The sequence below is a fragment of the Magnolia sinica genome, chromosome 3 (genome assembly GCF_029962835.1).
Source record: "Magnolia sinica isolate HGM2019 chromosome 3, MsV1, whole genome shotgun sequence".
Classification (NCBI taxonomy): Eukaryota; Viridiplantae; Streptophyta; class Magnoliopsida; order Magnoliales; family Magnoliaceae; genus Magnolia; species Magnolia sinica.
The window spans coordinates 114,106,916-114,124,687 of NC_080575.1; the positions used below are offsets into that span (position 1 = coordinate 114,106,916).

The following is a 17,772-nucleotide window of genomic DNA, read 5'->3' on the forward strand; positions in this document are numbered from 1 at the left end:
AGGAAGGACGCGTGGCCCGATCTGGTGGGACAGATTCATGGGTCTTCCACATGCTTGTTTCCTCAACGTCATGTACTCTTTTAGGTTCCCGAAAAGTAATCTGTATGGAGGGCCTCTGATTCCTTGATCTTTCATATGCCTGTCCACCTGCATAGGCCTCCACCAAATGGAATAAAACAACTTCCAAATCCATGATACAACCAACACCCCAAAAACTGAACCCAAAATCAATAGAGAATTGCCCATTTATTTCTTTTGATAGGTTAGGTATGATCTAATCCGCATTTTGGGAATTTAAGCATAGCCCCTCGTGAAAATACTATTCTCTTCCTTTGAAACTACCGAAATGACCCACGGTGTTATGTATTTGTCCAACTCCGTTTCTGGACTCTGTGTTTGTCTGCTCTTCCGCCAATCATGATGGAAGCGAATTTCCTACAACCGACTGTTGTAAAGAGCCCTTCAACCAGAAATCTCTGTGAGGCCCACTGTGATTTGTGTCTGATATCCACTCTGTCCACCATTTCCACCAGCCAATGTTCTTACGTGACTCCAAAAATCAGGCAAATCCATTACACAAGTGGACCACACTGCAAGGAACAGTGTGGATTGGAATGCCCACCATTGAAACCTTCCTTGGGCCCACCTTGAGTTTATATGCCATCCAACCCGTTCCCCACATAGTTTATGTTGAACGGACTCCCTACAGAAGTTGCGGAAATTCGCGTCCATTCATGATGGTCTTGGGTCGCCTGCATGTTCAGATGATCCAGGCATCAATCTGATTTTGCTAAACCTTTGATTATCGAATGCCAAAGATCGCTGACTTGGACAATCCTAACCGTTTGATGTCCTCCATCAACAGTGGTCCACTAAATATATTTTTCTTGTCCGTTTGAAAGGCATCCATCGGATGGATAGAATTGTCTGGTGAATGATACTCATCTAGCTCCTGATCTGCTGCAAGGATCACCAGGTTGATGGTCCAGATCGCCAAGGAATGGACCTCAAGCGCGACGGACCAGAGTCAGCCTCGGGATGTACGATCCGGACAAGTACTCCGACCAACCGACGATAACTTCAAATAAATCACCTGACAATGACTTGAACAGACTCATCTTCTTGTGCCCCTTATATTCTCCTTTACATCAAAAAATGAGGCTGATCCGATACTCAGGTGGCCACACAATAGGAAACAATTTGAATAGGACACCCACCATTAAAAACCTTCTTGATTTTGTGGAACCTATGGTATTTTAAATATGTCATCCAATCTATTCAGAAGGTGTTACCGTTGGACACCCTAAAATCAGGCCATTCCAAAACTCTGGTGGACTACCACCATCTATCTATTTGGAATAAATGATTAAATGGTATTGAATTGCATAAGGTGGAATTAACATCATTATTACATAATCATTATGTGCTTGAAAATACCATGGTATTTTGACTATTAAATTCCATGTATGGGATCAAAATTTTCATTTGAGAAAAATATTGGATTAAGTGAAACTTATGTTTGGTAGATCATTAAATTGTAATCAATTGGCAAGATTTCACAACATCGTGAATAAAACACATGCATCAACATAAGAACTACAGATGTCCTGGATTTTGAAATCCATTAGAATTTCAGCTATATCTCCTACTGGAACTAGATAATATGATATCCAGAATAATTGGATCCTTCTTATAGTTTTCAACCGGTATAGAGTTTACATTGGACCCAATGTAATTTGACACCACCTAATCCCACTTAATTGGACGTTCCAAACAGACCCAAATGTTTTAGGCATGATTTCACATGTATCGGCCAGGTGAGTTTTGGATCGTCCTGATTTTTCAGCTCTAAGGAGAAAAATGAGGGGCAAAACATTATGGACAGTTGGATGTCAAGCACACATAACGGTGGACCCCGCATATTGTATTGTAGGTTATGCTTAGCCTACGACGATTTGCAGTGGATCTGTCCTCAATTTCGTACTTAGGCTGTCCAAGTGTAGCCCAACGCTTGAGCCATCCATATGTATCACATCCCCCTAAATGGATGTGTGGGCCGGTCGGGTAATAGAGAAAGAAATGAGGGACAGAAGAGTATAGGGTCCCGTCGGCAACCAAGGTTCGTTCATCGCTGGCACACGAAATTTCATTACATGTCCACCTGATGGCCCCATCACCTATGAAGAGTGCCCAGAAAATCACCAAGTATAGAAGATCCTAACCTAAACATACAATGATCAAACATTAAAGGTCCAGGCCAGCAACGTCGATTAAGTACATCTCTCTCTCTCTCTCTCTCTCTCTCTCTCTCTCTCTCTCTCTCTCTCTCTCTCTCTCTTCACCGTATGGCCCAAAGATCAACGGCTCCGGTTAACCTAGAAGTGAAAAAGTTTCAATAGATATCATAGCCACCTCCAGGAAACACTTCTGCTTACGGGTGATTCTTACTGCTCTAGTTCCGTGTGTGGGGCTTTAGGGCTACAATTTAGGTTTGGGTCAACCGAACTTGACTGACCCAACGCAAGTTCAGGTTGTCAAGGTCCTCCGTTGGGTTAGGTTGGTTTGGGAATAATAAAGTGTATTTGGCTTGGTTGGTTACGGGTTGGAAACTGGGTCAGGTTGGGTTCGGGTTGGAAATCGGATCAGGTCAGGTAGTGTAGTGGGCCCTCCAACGGTCAGGTTGGTTGAGGGTCAACCCGGCCCAACCCGATCTGCCCCAGTTGCTCCACTATGCGGCATGAATGGGCGAGATGACCCCACAACAGATGGATCATTTAGTGATCCTATCATATATGGAAGGAGTAGGCACAAGTCAGCCCACTTATTTATTGAATTGGTCTTGCACATGATTTCAAAAATGGGCAAGTGCTGGGTTTGATCAACACCTCAATAGGAAAAGTTACCCATCCACGCTGATAAGGCCCATTTAAATGGCCTGCTCGGAACCCACAAGTTCAGCCCACAGGAACAATAGGCTCCAATTCGAGCCACAGCAGGCTAAAAGCCTATAAGTGCAGGGTGCCAGATCCCCTGTGCTTAGAGCTCTACGAATGCAAGCCTTCGGGCTCTTGTGAAAGTAGGCAAGACTGGCTTGCGTCCAGCCCATTTCAGTTGGATTTGGGTTCTCAGTGTCCTATGACATCGGATCTGGGCCTAAAGTTGAAAGTATACTCTAGAGACCGCACAATTCAAAAGTGTACTTTTACGTGAGAGCATCAAGCGATTGCATGAAAACAGTTATAACTCTCTCATTATAACTTCGATCGGAGTAATCTTATACCCGTTGAAAGGATAATTCGATTTATTTTAAATTGATTTGGAATCATTTCATTTAGACACCATTTGACTACCTGAAAGTTGGTCGAAAGTTTACGGTGATATTAGTTATGATAATTTTGAATTTTAACCTAACTTTAAAATGTTAGAGCTTCCTTGTTATGGTTACGGTAAGGGTGATCTTATACTCGTTGGAAAGGTAATTCGATGATCTTTCGAAAGAATTTTAAATTATCTTAGTTGCAAAATCATTTGACCATCCAAAAGTGGGTTCAAAATACATGGTAACGTTAGTCATGCTCGTGCGATCGGTTTAAAAGTGTTCTAACACTCTCGTTATAACTCTGATTGAAATGATCTTGTGCTTGTTGGAAAGGTAATTCAACGATCTTTTAAATAAATTTGAATTTATCTTAATTGGAGACCATTTAACCATTCAAAAGTGGGCTCAGTGTCCATGAGGACGTTAGTCATGCTCACGTGATTGCCCGACAGTTTTAGATTTTGACCCAATTTTGAAATATCACAACTCCCTTGTTACAGTTCTGATTTGAGTGATCTTGTGCTTATTGCAAAAGTAATTTAACAATCTTTTAAATAAATTTAAAATCATCTCGGTTGGAGATTATTTGACCGTCCAAAATATCACTCAGTCTTTAAAATTACCCTATTCTAAAGAATCGAGTAATCTTTACATGCTCCCATTTCCGGCATTAAGCGATCGCACGAAAATCATCATAATTCTCTCGTAATAGCTTTGACCAAGATTATCTTCTGCTTGTTAGAAAAATAATTCAATGAAATTGTAAATGAATTTAGAATCATTTTATTTGGACACCATTTAACTATTCAAAAGTGAGCTCAAAGTCGTCACATTCGCTCTCATTTTTAACTACATGCGATTCCACAAAAACGGGCATAACTCTCTCATTTCAAATTAGGGTGATCTGGTGCTCGTTGGAAAGATAATTTGATAAACTTTCAAATTAATGTCATCAAGACGTGTTTGCACTCATTCCCAATATTAAACAACCCATAAAAATAGTCATAACTCTCTCATTCTTTGCTATCTTTTTTATTTCCTTCTATATATTTTTTTTAGCAAAAGACTCATTTATGCAAAACTTTTTGAAGAAAGAAGAAGAACCCATTTTCTAAGGGGAGTGGATTAGAAGTGGCCCCAGCTTTATCCAAGGCGATGCGCCTCTTATCATGGAGCCCACTTTAATGTAGTTGTTTTATATTCACGCCATGCATTCATTTTGCTAGATCATTTTAAACTACATACTTAAAAATAAAGCATATCCAAATCTCATGTGGATCATACTATAAAAGGCAGAGGTGATTTAAGCATTCCCACAATATAGTAAGTGTATATTCGCAAAAAGCTCTAATGTGTGGGTAACTTAATAATGAGTTAATATCATTGTCACTCGCAAATCCTTCATATTTAATGTAATATTTATATAAATCAATTCAAATCTGCTACATCTTCACTTGACTACAATGGAAGTTTTCCTTTGAATAGAATACCTCTTTTTGTTAAAAAAGTTTATTTTGTCTTTTTTTTTTCCCTAACTTCAGAAATAATCGGAGTTTTAAGCAGCGAAACAATTGTACAATTTTTTTCGGGAAAAAAAAAAAAAAAAAGATTTGCTTTGGCTATAATGCCGCTTATAGAGACCACTTTAGGGAACGGTGCCTGGTTTACGATTTATAAATTTAGGAATGGTCCCACAAGCCTCAAGCGTATGTGTTTGGAGTGCAAGTGATTCTATTAATCCTTTGACCAACTTGCGAATATGATTCATAGATGTATTCTTGGGGTGCAAGGTACTTATATTTGTTTAAAATTTGAATCTAGAGAGAGAGATAGGGAGCACCTTATGTTGTGGTCCACCCAAGTCATCCTTGGGATATCGGGTGGGTAGACCAACCATCTAGATGGTGCAAAATGATCCAATAGTTATGATTAGTCAATAGTGAGATACTCTACCTGTCGCTGAAGATGTAGGACCCACCGCTTAATCACTTCGATCAACGGTCGTGAACCTATGAGGGGCATGACTTGATCTCAAGAGATAAAAGTATGAAGCGTCTAGAAGTAGCTCCGCAAAGTCCACGAAGATTTCAAAATCACTTCCCGTTCCCAATAAATAAAAAAACGAGAACGCCAAGAAAGACCGGGAAGGTGACCCGCGGGGGCACCACAAACCGTGGAACGCACTGTGGACAGGCTCCGTGAAGTAATCAAGGAATCGGATGGAACCAACCATTACATCAATACAATTTTCTCGTGGAATTGATGGAATCTCTCACTGAGGTCAATCCGCCGTGGGATCTCACCCGAAATAATTAGGATCAGTAAGGGCAGGCCTAATAGTGATGAATGGTGAAGATTGGAGTGTATCACAATTCCAGGTCCCCCACGGCCTGTTTGATTTTTCGGCTCAACTCAACTGTAGTTACTGTGTAATGATTATTTATCTGGGTAATTACCACATCTTTTCCAATTCACATGATAACTTACTTTTTTAATAATTAAATTAAAAAATTTACAAAATCAATGTGGAGCCCATCATGATGCATGTGACTTATTCACACCACTCATTTGTTATGCCAGCTAAATTTAGGGGATGAGCTAAAAAACGAAGCAGATCCAAAGCTCAAGTGGACCACACCACAAAAAGCAGAGGAATCAAATGCCTACCATTAAAAATTTCTTAGATCCCTTAAAAATTTAGAATCAAGCTGATATTTGTGTTTTCCCCTTTTCCATGTCTATGTGACCTTATGAATGGGTTAGATGATGAAAAAACCTCAATGTGAGCTCAATGAAAGAAACGACTTTCAACTAAAGACAAATTAAGGCCACTATTTCCTTTCATGTGGGCCACTTGGATGTTGGATCTACCTCATTTTTCTACTTATGCCTCAAAAAGTTCTAATAAATTAGATGGACAATACAGATATTTCATATACATTACAATGGGGTCCACCGATTTAAGTCCACAGTTTTGTATCGATTTTCGAACTGAAATTACTCTCACACCTTCGGACGGGGTGAAAAAGTAATAATTACTTATTTACCAGCATTTACCTGTATCATAGAAAATCAAACCGGCTCTGTATGATGGAAAATCAAACCGGCTCTTAAGGCCACCACCTTCCCCTTTAAAGAATGATGGGGAAAACATCAATCCTCTGGTATCGGGCACTTTTAAAATGTTCGATTGGCGTGTAACTGGCTAGAATCGTACCATACACAAGGAGGGGACCCACTTCATATGGGTCATAAACTAGCAATTACACTAAAATGGTACCCTAACAATGTTATTAGTAAGAAACAAAAGATTGACTTAAAAAATAATAATAAATAAATAAATAATATTGGCCCAAATTGAACAAACAAAAGGCCATTGATCAGAAATTAAGATTATTGTCCAATTAATTTGATCTTGGGTTTGACCTATCTTGAGTGGATCTCATATTTGTACGGTTTGATTTGAGTTACGTGTACACCACGTGAGCGTATGCACGCCGAAGTATCAAATCCTTCGTTTGGATTTGAACGTCAAAAAAGTCACGTACGACCAACTGTAGGGATATAGCAATCCATCAACTCCTCATGACACTGTAACTGTACTCTGCTGAGGCAGGATTCCAGTTCCACACACGCCGATCATATAATTCAGGGATCCAGACCGTTGATCTGATGGACCACTCCATGGATCACAGACGATCCAAAAATCTCCCACATTCAGAGATCCTCACCCTTAGATCTTTTGGCCCATTTCCCATTGCCTTTGCCGTTCTGTTGTCTTCTTCTTATCCACCTGTTTCCCCTTCCTCAACTATAAATGCCCCAACCAAGCTTCCTCCTACACTCACACCCAAAAGCTTGCACTTGATCTAAAGAAAAGATGGAAGAAATCCTCTCCAGTTTTCTGATAATATCAGCATCTCTGCTTCTCTCATGTGCTGTGAAAGTAGCTTACTCCATCTGGTGGAGACCCATGAAACTCCAGAAACATCTCAATCAGCAAGGAATCAAAGGCAACCCTTACAAGCTTTTCTTTGGCGACGTGAAAGAGATAGGAAGGTTGATGCAGGAGGCATGGTCTAAACCCATGAATCTAACTCACCAGATAGCGCCACGTGTCTTCCCTTACTGCTATGACTTGGTGCAAAAAGAGGGTATATGACATGTTGTTTATAGTTGGTTTTTTAATCTAGTCCTGTTGCTATTTACTTCACTTGCTCTAGCTTTTTGATAGTAATATTTTCATCCATAGTTTATAAAACTCAGTGATTCAAGACTCCAATCTCCACCAAATCAGCTTGAGTCAACGAGTTATCACACTGAGTCACCAGGAAACTTTGCTCGTAAGTCGTAACTGTGACTCGATTATGACTTGAGTGTTGGGAGCGTTGCACAAAAACCTTACGATCTCGCCTCCCAAAAATACTAAAATTATGGGATGTAATAAAGCAATGAAATAAATTAAAGCATAAACCACACGACACAAGGGATTTTACGTGGAAAATTCTCAAAAAGGTAAAAACAATGGGACCTAGTCCAGAGCAATAATTCACTATGATGTAGAACATTACAACCGATCACAAGCACACGCCGCTTAGATTAAACCTTCTTCATTCACGTAGGAGTGGATGAACAATAAGAGAATAATAAAAATCGGAGAGATCTCACCGATCATGAGGACGTAGAAGCACTGAGATGTCGACTGCGAAGCAGATCACCTCTACGAGCAGAATCATTCCTTCCACAAGCTCGCTCTCTCTCTCTCTCTCTCTCTCTCTCTCTCTCACCTTGGCCGTGAAAACACCTTACACAATAACTTTAGAAAGCCTTCTCAACACTCTAGAAAAGCCTTAGGGATCTTTATTTATAGTTTAGGAAACTCTTTTCCGCACCTCTGGAAAAATTACCTCAAATTTACGCAGTCCGCACCAAATCCAGACTGAATCTGTATTACCCTCGACTAAACATAGCTTGCTAGACTTTGAGTCGAGCAACCCTCGACTAGTCGAGGCCAAAAAACATAGCTTGCTGGACTTTGAGTCGAGCGACCCTTGACCGATCGAGCAGCGCGATCCAGCAAGATTTAGGACATTCGCGCTGCACAACCTCAAACTGAGGAGAAAAACCCCATCATTGAGAAGACATCGAGTATAGACTCGGTCTAAGTCACTATTCGCTTTCCTTTATTAAAATAAATAAAATTTTGGAAACATGTGGAAGGGTTAGAAAACTTCTTCAAAATTTTCACAGCGGTTGTTTTGCAAAATGTGGTCCACTTGACCAGTAGGACAACCTGATTCTTGGGCTAGGACACCAGTATAGTGTCGCCATTCTAATGGATGGATTGGATCTCAGACTTATTATAGAATTCTGGCACACGTGTGGGATGACATGAGCTTTATTGCACACACTTGTGGGCTTAGCAAAGCTCTTACACTTAGGCAGCGTCTCGATCTTAAGATAAGTAAGAAGTAGCAACATACTTATCAGCTTCTCCTCTCTTTCGATCCATCTGGTGCCTCTCTTAAACAACTTATGAAAAGTAGAAAAGGTAAAAACAATTAACTAATCAAGTGATTAAGCAATTTTAAGTAAAAAAGTTACTTATAACTAATCATAAACCAAACTTACTTATCTGAAATAAGTTACTTATCTACTGCTGTAAGTAGAAAAAGTTACTTGTTTGGTGGTATCCAAACGGGCCCTTAATATCTCTAAATTTATCTATTAAATATCAAATCACATAAGGACTCGGTCCAGTCAAGTTTTCAAGTCATTGAACTATGTTTGCTACTAGGTAAAATGAATATGGGACTTTCATTTTGGTACCTTGCAGCACCTAGGACGGCTGATGGGCAGGTAGCCCAGATGTTTTCGTCCCAATTGGGCGTTTGTCCGGGAATATCCTCGTGGATTTTTAACCAGTGATTGATTAAAATTCCCTCTTACAAAGCTTGTGGGTGTTCCTCTTTAGATTGATCCTTTCAGATTCCCCTATTACTAAGCTTATGGGTATCCATGCTCTAGCAGTGATGTTTTTTTTTTTATAGTACTTGATATTGGAACACAGGCAAGTTATCTGTTATTTGGGTTGGGACCACCCCTCGACTGATCATCAACGATTCGGAGCTCATGATGCAAGTCCTATCAAACAAATTCGGTCATTTCCAGAAGGTTCCTCTCAACCCTCTCGTAAATCTGTTGACCTTGGGACTCATAGCTTTGGAAGGAGAGGAGTGGGTCAAGCGCAGGAGGATAATCACTCCTGCTTTTCACCTTGAGAAATTGAAGGTTCTTTCTTTTCCCCCATGTGCATTGGTTTTACACTAAAATCACCTAGGAAAACTCAGCAATGTGAAGTAATCATGGCAAGCCTAAATATTAATTATTAAGGGAAACAAAATCTGATTTAAAAAAAAAAAACTGTTCTTTGACAAGTCGAATGTTATGTAGGTGTCAATAAGTTGTGTTTTGGAAGATTTCTGAGTAAAAAAATGCTAAACCTATGTTGTAGGCGATGATACCGGCATTTTCTACAAGTTGCAGCAAGTTGATCCAGCGATGGGGGGACTTGGTTGGTCCCGAAGGATCGTGTGAACTGGATGTCTGGCCTGAACTCCAAAATCTAACTGGAGAAGTCATCTCTCGCACGGCCTTCGGCAGCAACTATGAAGAAGGAAAGCGAATCTTCGAACTTCAGAAAGAGCAGGTTATACTGGTGCTTGAAGCTGCTTTTGCTCCATACATCCCAGGATTAAGGTGCATTTCCATTCTCCATCTTTTATTCTTAGTGTTGGGCTCCTCTAATAATATGAAAACATGCATCACTTACCATATGTATATGAAATTGAAAGGAACACTGTTTCTATACATTGTTTTATACAGATTTGTTCCCACGAAAAAGAACAGGCGTAGAATGTATTTGGACAAGGAGATCAAAGCTATATTAAGAAATCTGATCCACAAGAAAGAGCAGGCTATGAAAATGGGAGAATCAAGCACCAATGACTTGCTAGGCTTGTTGCTATTGCAATCTAATAACTGTAATGGTGTCCAAGAACCAGGGACAAACTCAAAGAACAATGGCCTGACGATTGATGACGTGATAGAGGAATGCAAATTGTTCTACTTCGCTGGCCAGGAGACAACCTCGGTATGGCTAACATGGACGATGATCTTATTAGCTATGTATCCAAGCTGGCAAGAGCGAGCAAGAGAAGAGGTTCTGCAAATATGTGGGAAAAATACACCTGATTTCGATGGTACAAGCCACTTCAAGATTGTGAGTACTTTCATATCCATTTAGTTAGCCATTTCTCTTTTAGGCTGCGTTTGTCCCAAAAGCTACTAGCTAATAGCAGATGGAAGGTGAATAGACTAGAGATTGTAGAAGAATTGTTAGGAATTAAACATGTGCCTTTCTCACAAATCCAAGAGAAATGATTGATTTTTAGGTTTCTATCCCTCTGCATGAGAGGATATCTTTTCTATATATTAATTTATGAACTAAAATTTATATAATCATATATGTATTTTGGTTACATTCAACAGGCATTTCCCCGAGTCTACATACTTGTTTTTTTTTTAAAAAAGGTCTCTGAATCAAGTTATTTAGGTTCCCCACATCTGATTATGTCCATCTGTTCATGAGTTTTATAACTTGGAAAAATAATTACTCAGTTTTTCAAGACTTTTCGTAGAGTTCAAAACGTCATTTCCTTCATTGGTTTCCTTCTACATTTCAAACTGATTTTTCCTTTTTTGGCACTCACTGAAAATAAGAAAATAGAAAATATAAACTGTTATCCTCATATCTGTTTCTATGGAATACAAAGCACCATTTCTTTGAAGGTTTCTTCCTACATATCAAAGTTACTCTTCAAAACTTTGGGCACTAAAAAAAAAAATGCATAAGCCGTCCATTGCAATTCTGAAGGAGTGTGTCCATCACTTCTAATATCTAGAAACAGTCAGGGGGATGATTTCCTTGTATCTATTTCTATAGAGTAAAACGCACCATTTCTTTGAAGGTTTCCTCCTACATTTCAAAGTTAAGCCTTTAGTTCTTAGGCACTAAGACAATATGCATAAGCTGTCTATTGTGATTCTGAAAGAGTGTATCCATCACTTCTAATACCTAGAAACAATTGGGGGAATGATCTCCACACTATAGTTCTCTTAAACCTAGAAATTCTGAATTGCAGGTGACCATGATCTTGTATGAAGTTCTAAGGTTATACCCATCAGTGGCTGCCATATTTCGACATACTTATAAGAAGGTGGATTTAGGAGGGATCTCCATCCCACAAGGCGTTGACCTCATGCTACCAACACTCCTCATCCATCATGACCCAGAACTTTGGGGGAAAGACCACGAAGAATTCAAACCGGAGAGATTCTCAGGTGGAGTTTCAAAGGCCTCAAGGGATCAAACCGCCTTCTTTCCATTTGGATGGGGCCCAAGGATCTGTATTGGCCAGAACTTTGCAATGATAGAAGCGAGGGTGACACTTTCTATGATTCTACAGAACTTCTCTTTCAGCCTCTCACCCTCCTATACCCATGCTCCTTATACTCTCATAAGTCTCCAACCACAATATGGAGCCCAAGTCATCCTACACCGAATTTGAAACCGTCATCATCCTTATGATCGTGTTGTTGTTGCAATCATGTCCATGCTGTCTTTATCCTTACTGTTCTTGTTCTCAGTGTTGTTTTCCTTTTAATCGTTCTGTTGTCGTTGTAATTGGGGGCTTTTGTTCTGGACTGCCACGTATGCCTGTGCATCATGATCAACAAAAATACATATTCTAGCTAGTCTTGTCTAGGCATGCCAGACAGTAAGTATGCACATTATATTATATAGAACATGGTTTGTTGTTGTCACATATGATTGGAGGTCTGTGCAATGATCTTTGATCTTCTTCGATAAAGAATTGGATGTCTTACCATGTTTATAGTACGTCGGCAAGGTCGGCAAACCCCCTGTTAGATTCCAAATGGTAATTTAAATGTTTCAGGAACTGGTGTTCTTCCTCAAGAAGGGTTGCATGAACAAAATATGGGTAGCAACATGCTGTGTAAGGACACATCAGGATCAGTCCTTTGATTTCAGGCATAAGCCAGCAATTAGCATCATAAACAGACCCCTTCCTGTGCCCAGGTCAGGCCTAGAGAGAATTTTGCAAAACCAAAGCCCAAGCCTGGCCTCTCAAACTAGTTGGGCTTCAAAAGCAGGACGACAAGCGAAAATGGGGGCCTCTATTACAGGCCTGACCCAACCTGTATCAGGCCAGAAGCCACAGCTCAATATGCCATCATGTTCTTGTAGTTTTAAGATTTTCATCCTTTTTAAAAGTTGCTTGTAATAATGCTGATAATGGTATATAATAAGGTTTACTTGGACACTACTATTTTATTTTATTTTTTGGCAAATTTAACTTGTAAGAGAGATTTTGTTATTTCAAATAATTTTAATACGAATTAGGATTTTGGTTTTCTTTTCAAGTATTGTAATCAGAACTATCATAATTATTATTCAGTAAAATTATCCAAATTTTCCCTTTTATCTCATGTGGACTCCGAGATTTTTACTTTTTCCAACAAAGTTTTAGAGGGAAAACAAAATTCAAACAATTATAAATTCAATTATGAAAAATTGCACATGCAAAAACTCCAATCATTTCTATTATATTAGTTAACCAATCCAATGAGATAAAAGCTCAACGTTTGTATTTAATGCAATCTAAATCATTGAAAAAGAAAGTCAAAAGTTTGGTCTAATTCACTTTCAACTAAAACATAGAGTGGGAAACAAATGAATGTGCACATGTTCATGTGTGTAGATTTTTTGTTTTTTATTTTCATTTTTCACACGCACATCGAGTCGAACCGAATCGAGCTGGCCTCAGCTCAACTCGGCTTGGCTCAATTCTCGAACTTGACTGAGCAGCTCGGCTTGATTCGGTCAGCAGCTTGGGCCAGTTCGAGCAGAGTTCAAGCCAAGTTCGTCATTGCAGCATTTTCACAAACACTTTGACTGCACCTTCAAAATCTTACTGTATTTGAGTCAGCAGCAGTGGTTTTACAAGTATTTTATCAAACACCTTCTAAGCAACATAAAAATCAAGAAAAAAAAAGGGTGTTGGTTTCATATACATACTTTCCTTGCCACCGGCCACACTTCTTTGAGTCATTTCATCAAACACATCAAAGTAACTGAGTCACCAAACTGGTTCGATTCGAGGTGGGTTCAATCCGAGTCGAGTTGGGGCCAGCAAGAACTCGACTCGAACTCGTTTTCAAGCTGAAAACCAGCTCGACTCGGCTCGAACTCAGCTTCGAATCGAGTTTTGTCAAGTCGAGCTAGTTCGGTTCGTGTACACCTCTAGCTACATGAACATGACTAATACTTTTATATGCACTTGCCAATATACACCATAATGTATATAGGTAACTAAAATAGTGAGTTAATATCATTGTCACTCTCAAATCCATCATTTTCATGTAATACTTATATAAATCAATCCAAATCTGGTTAATGTTCCCCTTGACCACGATTAAAGTTTTCTCTTGAATAAAAAACATTTTTTAATAAAAAAGTTTTTCTTTCCCATCTTAAAAAATATACGAGCTTTAAGCAATGAAGCAAGTGTAGGAAACTTTTAAAAAAAAAAAAAAAAACAGAGATTTTCTGTGGTCATAATGTCGCTTATGAAGATCATTTTAGCGAACGATCTATAATTTGGGAATGGCCGCACCAGCCTCTAGCGTATATGCTTGGAGTGCGAGTTATTGTATTCATCAATTGACCAACCTGGAAATATGATACGTGGACATGTTCGGTTGGGGAACAATTTTTTTTTTTTATATTTTATATTTTATTTTTTTTTACGGTTAGCTGGTTAGTACACACACGCCATGTCAGCCACCCCCACTAGGGATCGATGCGAATTAGCTGTTAAGGGGTAACACCTTTGTGGCTCTTGCCCAAACCGTGTGGGCCCACCTTAATGTATTTTTTTTATTTTTTATTTTTTTTGTATATCCAGGCAATCCATGCTTTTCCATTTTATTTTAGGAAGTGATACCAAATCATAAAAAATCCAAATCTCAGGTGGTCCGTACCAACAGAAACAATGACGAATAACTATTAAAAACTTTTCGTGGGCCACAAAAGTTTTGGATCAATCTGATCTTTCTACTTGCCCTTCATCTAGATCTTCTTCACATCATCAACAGGATGGATTGCAAATAAATATTATGAAAACCTTATGATGGGCCCTTTGAAATTTTTAATGGTGTGGCACTCAATCACCACTGTTTCATGGGGTGTGGTTGACCTGAGATTTGCACCTGCATAATCTTTGGTATCCCATCCTAAAATGGGCTGGAGAAACGGATAGATGGCTTGGATATACAACACATCATCAAGGTAGGCACATTGGTAGGGGTAACACCTAGTGTGGTATTACATAGTAACACATAATCCCCTCTCATTTAGGTTATTAATTAAAATAGCCTTCAATTATGACTTAATAAAGGCTTTGGTACCATAATTTGAATCCATATCCTTTTAGCATTTTGAAACTCTTTGGCTTTTAAAAATAAAATAAATAAATAAATAAATAAAATGAAAATTCTCAACGGTCCCATGTACGATGATAGTTTTTCGCGGAAGTCAAGCGGGTTTTTTGAGAGGGAGTGTGGTCCCACTAAGTCAATGATTGAGACCACCTCTCAGCCAATCTGATCCGTTCACTTTAATCCGATAGCCGTGAACTGACGGTATGGTCATTTTTTATTTTTATTTTTTTAAAATGGAGTTATATGTGGCCCACGATTGCATCAATATTATGAGTTAATTCAGAATTGTTTCCCTTCAATGTGGTCCATCCATGACGATTTTGTCCCTTAAAATAAGACAAATGACGTAAAATTAAAACCGCTTTCATTTTGACAACTTTGATCTGACACAAGGTTATCAAGTGAGCTCCACACAAGATGTGGGATGGATTTAATAACTAGGTCCCTTGCATGGAAAAGTCATTTAGCCTTTTCTTTCTTTTTTATCTTTGTTTTTTTTCTTTTTCTTTTTCCCTTCCATATGAGGGTCTATTTAGCCATTAGGACCATTACTACCTCCGTAGGATCCAATCCGGCGAGCTTCTGGCATCATTCTCTCCATTCCGTTGAGCTTCTGAGTATTTTTTGAAAAAAGATTTTATACCGGTCTTCAACGTAGAAGCTATGGCCACCAAAGGTAGATTTAGGTTAGGATAATAGTGGCTTTTGTATGCTCTTTTTTTTTTGTTCTTTTTATTTGTGGGTAACAATGATGAGATTTTTGAAAGAGATGAAGGTGTGGTGCCTCCCTTTATAATTATTTTTTTATGAGTATGAATGGTGAAAATTTGTGAAAGGGGTGAATTTTGTATTGGAAGAATATTGTAATGAATGAATTTTAAATGAAAAATGTTATAATGAATGAATTTTGAAATGGAAGAATGTTGCAATAAATTAATGTGATGAATTTTGAAATGAAAAAATGTTGTAATGAATAAATTATGAAATGGAAGAATGTTGCAATAAATTAATGTAATGAATGTTGTAATGGAATATTGTTGAAATGGATGAATGGTCATAACTGTCATAAGTCCCCGTAGATCGCAGATCTCACGAAAGTAGTCATATCCAATTACATGTTCGATTTGAGTGATCTTATACTCATTGGAAATGTAATTTGACGAATTTTCAATTAGATTTTGAATAGCCTCATTTGGACACCAATTTATTACCCAAAAGTTAACCATTCAATACCTAGCATTCATCTAATTATGTATTCATAATTCAACAAATTAACTCACTGTCTACCTTGAAAAAGAAAAAGAAAAAGAAAGAAAATGATAAATGGCCCTCTCACGCAAGTAACCCACCTATTGAACCCATCCTACATCTTATATAGGGCCCACTGGATTGTCTTGTAGAAGATCCAACCTGTTCACATGAAAGGAAATTTAATTTCAAGTCATTTATCCAAATTCGAAGGTAAAACTCATCACGGATAGACCACACTAAAGAAAATATTTCGAAATTAATTCACAACATTAATGCAATTGTGGGTCATAAACAACTTAAATGTTTTTTAATAATTCTATTGTGAGTTCATGGTTATCCGCTCAAAGTGAATGGATCAGATCATTTTAGAGGTGACCCCAATTATTCATTTAGTGGCCCAACACCTCATCTCAAAATGCCCTCTCGACTTGTGTGAATAGTTATCACAGTATAAGAGGACGGTTTGCATGTGGGCATTTTCATGCAAAAAGGCTAAAAAAACAAAACTTAAAATTCATGCGGCTCAAGATAACCCCTTCTATATTATGTCATAATTGAAAGTTATTTTAATTAATAACTCCTCCTATTTGTGCAGCTCAACACATTACAGGTAAGACCATGGCCCACCTTGATGTATCTGTTGCATATCCATGCTGTCTATCTTTTTTTTTTTTTTCCATCTCATTTCAGGACATGATCCTAAATCACAAGAATCCAAAGAGAAATTTACCATTGTATAACCCATTTATGGCCCATTTACCTGCTTAAGCACACTCCTTTTTACCTAACCAGAATAAACCCCAGCTATACAGATGACTTGCCATAGGTCGAAAATGCCCTACTTTTTACTTCAAGCGGATCGCCTAGTGCTTGAAAGGGAGGGGGGGTTCCCTATGGCTACGGATTATAACCGTAGCCATAGCCGTGGCTATTAAAAAGAATTTAACCCAGGCAGCAGTACCGCCGATCTGGTGGTAATGCCACCTACCTCTGGACGTCTTTGCGGTAGTGTCGTCCGGTATTTTTTAAAATTTTTGGGTGGGTCCTGTCGTGGGCCCCACACTCAATGTTCATGACTTTGGTGGGCCCCACATACACTTGTGCACTTTTTTTTTTTTTTGCATGGATAAATTTATTCTACCTACATTTTTCTCTAATACATATTTATATAAATATGTATATATAAGCATATAAAATTTTTTTCTCTCTTTTTTTCATTTCTTTCTTTATTCATTTAACAAGAATATCTTCTAAACCAAAATTAGTTACTTGACATACCCTATATGATTTTGGGGTAGGAGAAACTACTTTAGCCAATCAACCTATTTATTTTCCAAGATTCCATCAGGTCAATGGTCGAAAATCCATTTCATTCACTTTACGGTTAATTTCAATCAGTTCGCGGTCAATTTCATTCATTTCATTTACTTCATGATCAATTCCATGCATTTCACAGTCAATCCCGGCGATTCTGCTTCACTTCACGGCCAATTCCATGTATTTCACGGTCAATTCCCTTCACTTCACGGTCAATTCCATGCATTTCACAGTCAATTCCCTTCACTTCACGGTCATTTTCATGCATTTAACGGTCAATTCCAGCAATTCCGCTTCAC

General features: G+C 38.6%; 1 protein-coding gene across 1 annotated transcript; it reads left to right on the forward strand.

Moving 5' to 3' along the window:
* Positions 1–7,181: 7,181 nt before the first annotated feature.
* On the forward strand, positions 7,182–12,281 carry LOC131240814 (cytochrome P450 CYP72A616-like). Its single transcript, XM_058239295.1, has 5 exons — positions 7,182–7,473; positions 9,390–9,610; positions 9,834–10,078; positions 10,205–10,601; positions 11,524–12,281. Exons 1-5 carry the CDS (start codon positions 7,200–7,202, stop codon positions 11,947–11,949), a joined length of 1,563 nt encoding a protein of 520 aa, XP_058095278.1. The 5' UTR covers positions 7,182–7,199; the 3' UTR covers positions 11,950–12,281.
* Positions 12,282–17,772: the final 5,491 nt, after the last annotated feature.

Excerpts from the sequence above, each read along its gene's own strand:
- LOC131240814 (XM_058239295.1), top strand. The coding sequence starts at position 7,200 with ATGGAAGAAATCCTCTCCAGTTTTCTGATAATATCAGCATCTCTGCTT. Across the intron at positions 9,611-9,833 it reads TTCACCTTGAGAAATTGAAG|GCGATGATACCGGCATTTTC; the intron begins GTTCTTTCTTTT and ends CCTATGTTGTAG. Across the intron at positions 10,602-11,523 it reads GTACAAGCCACTTCAAGATT|GTGACCATGATCTTGTATGA; the intron begins GTGAGTACTTTC and ends TCTGAATTGCAG.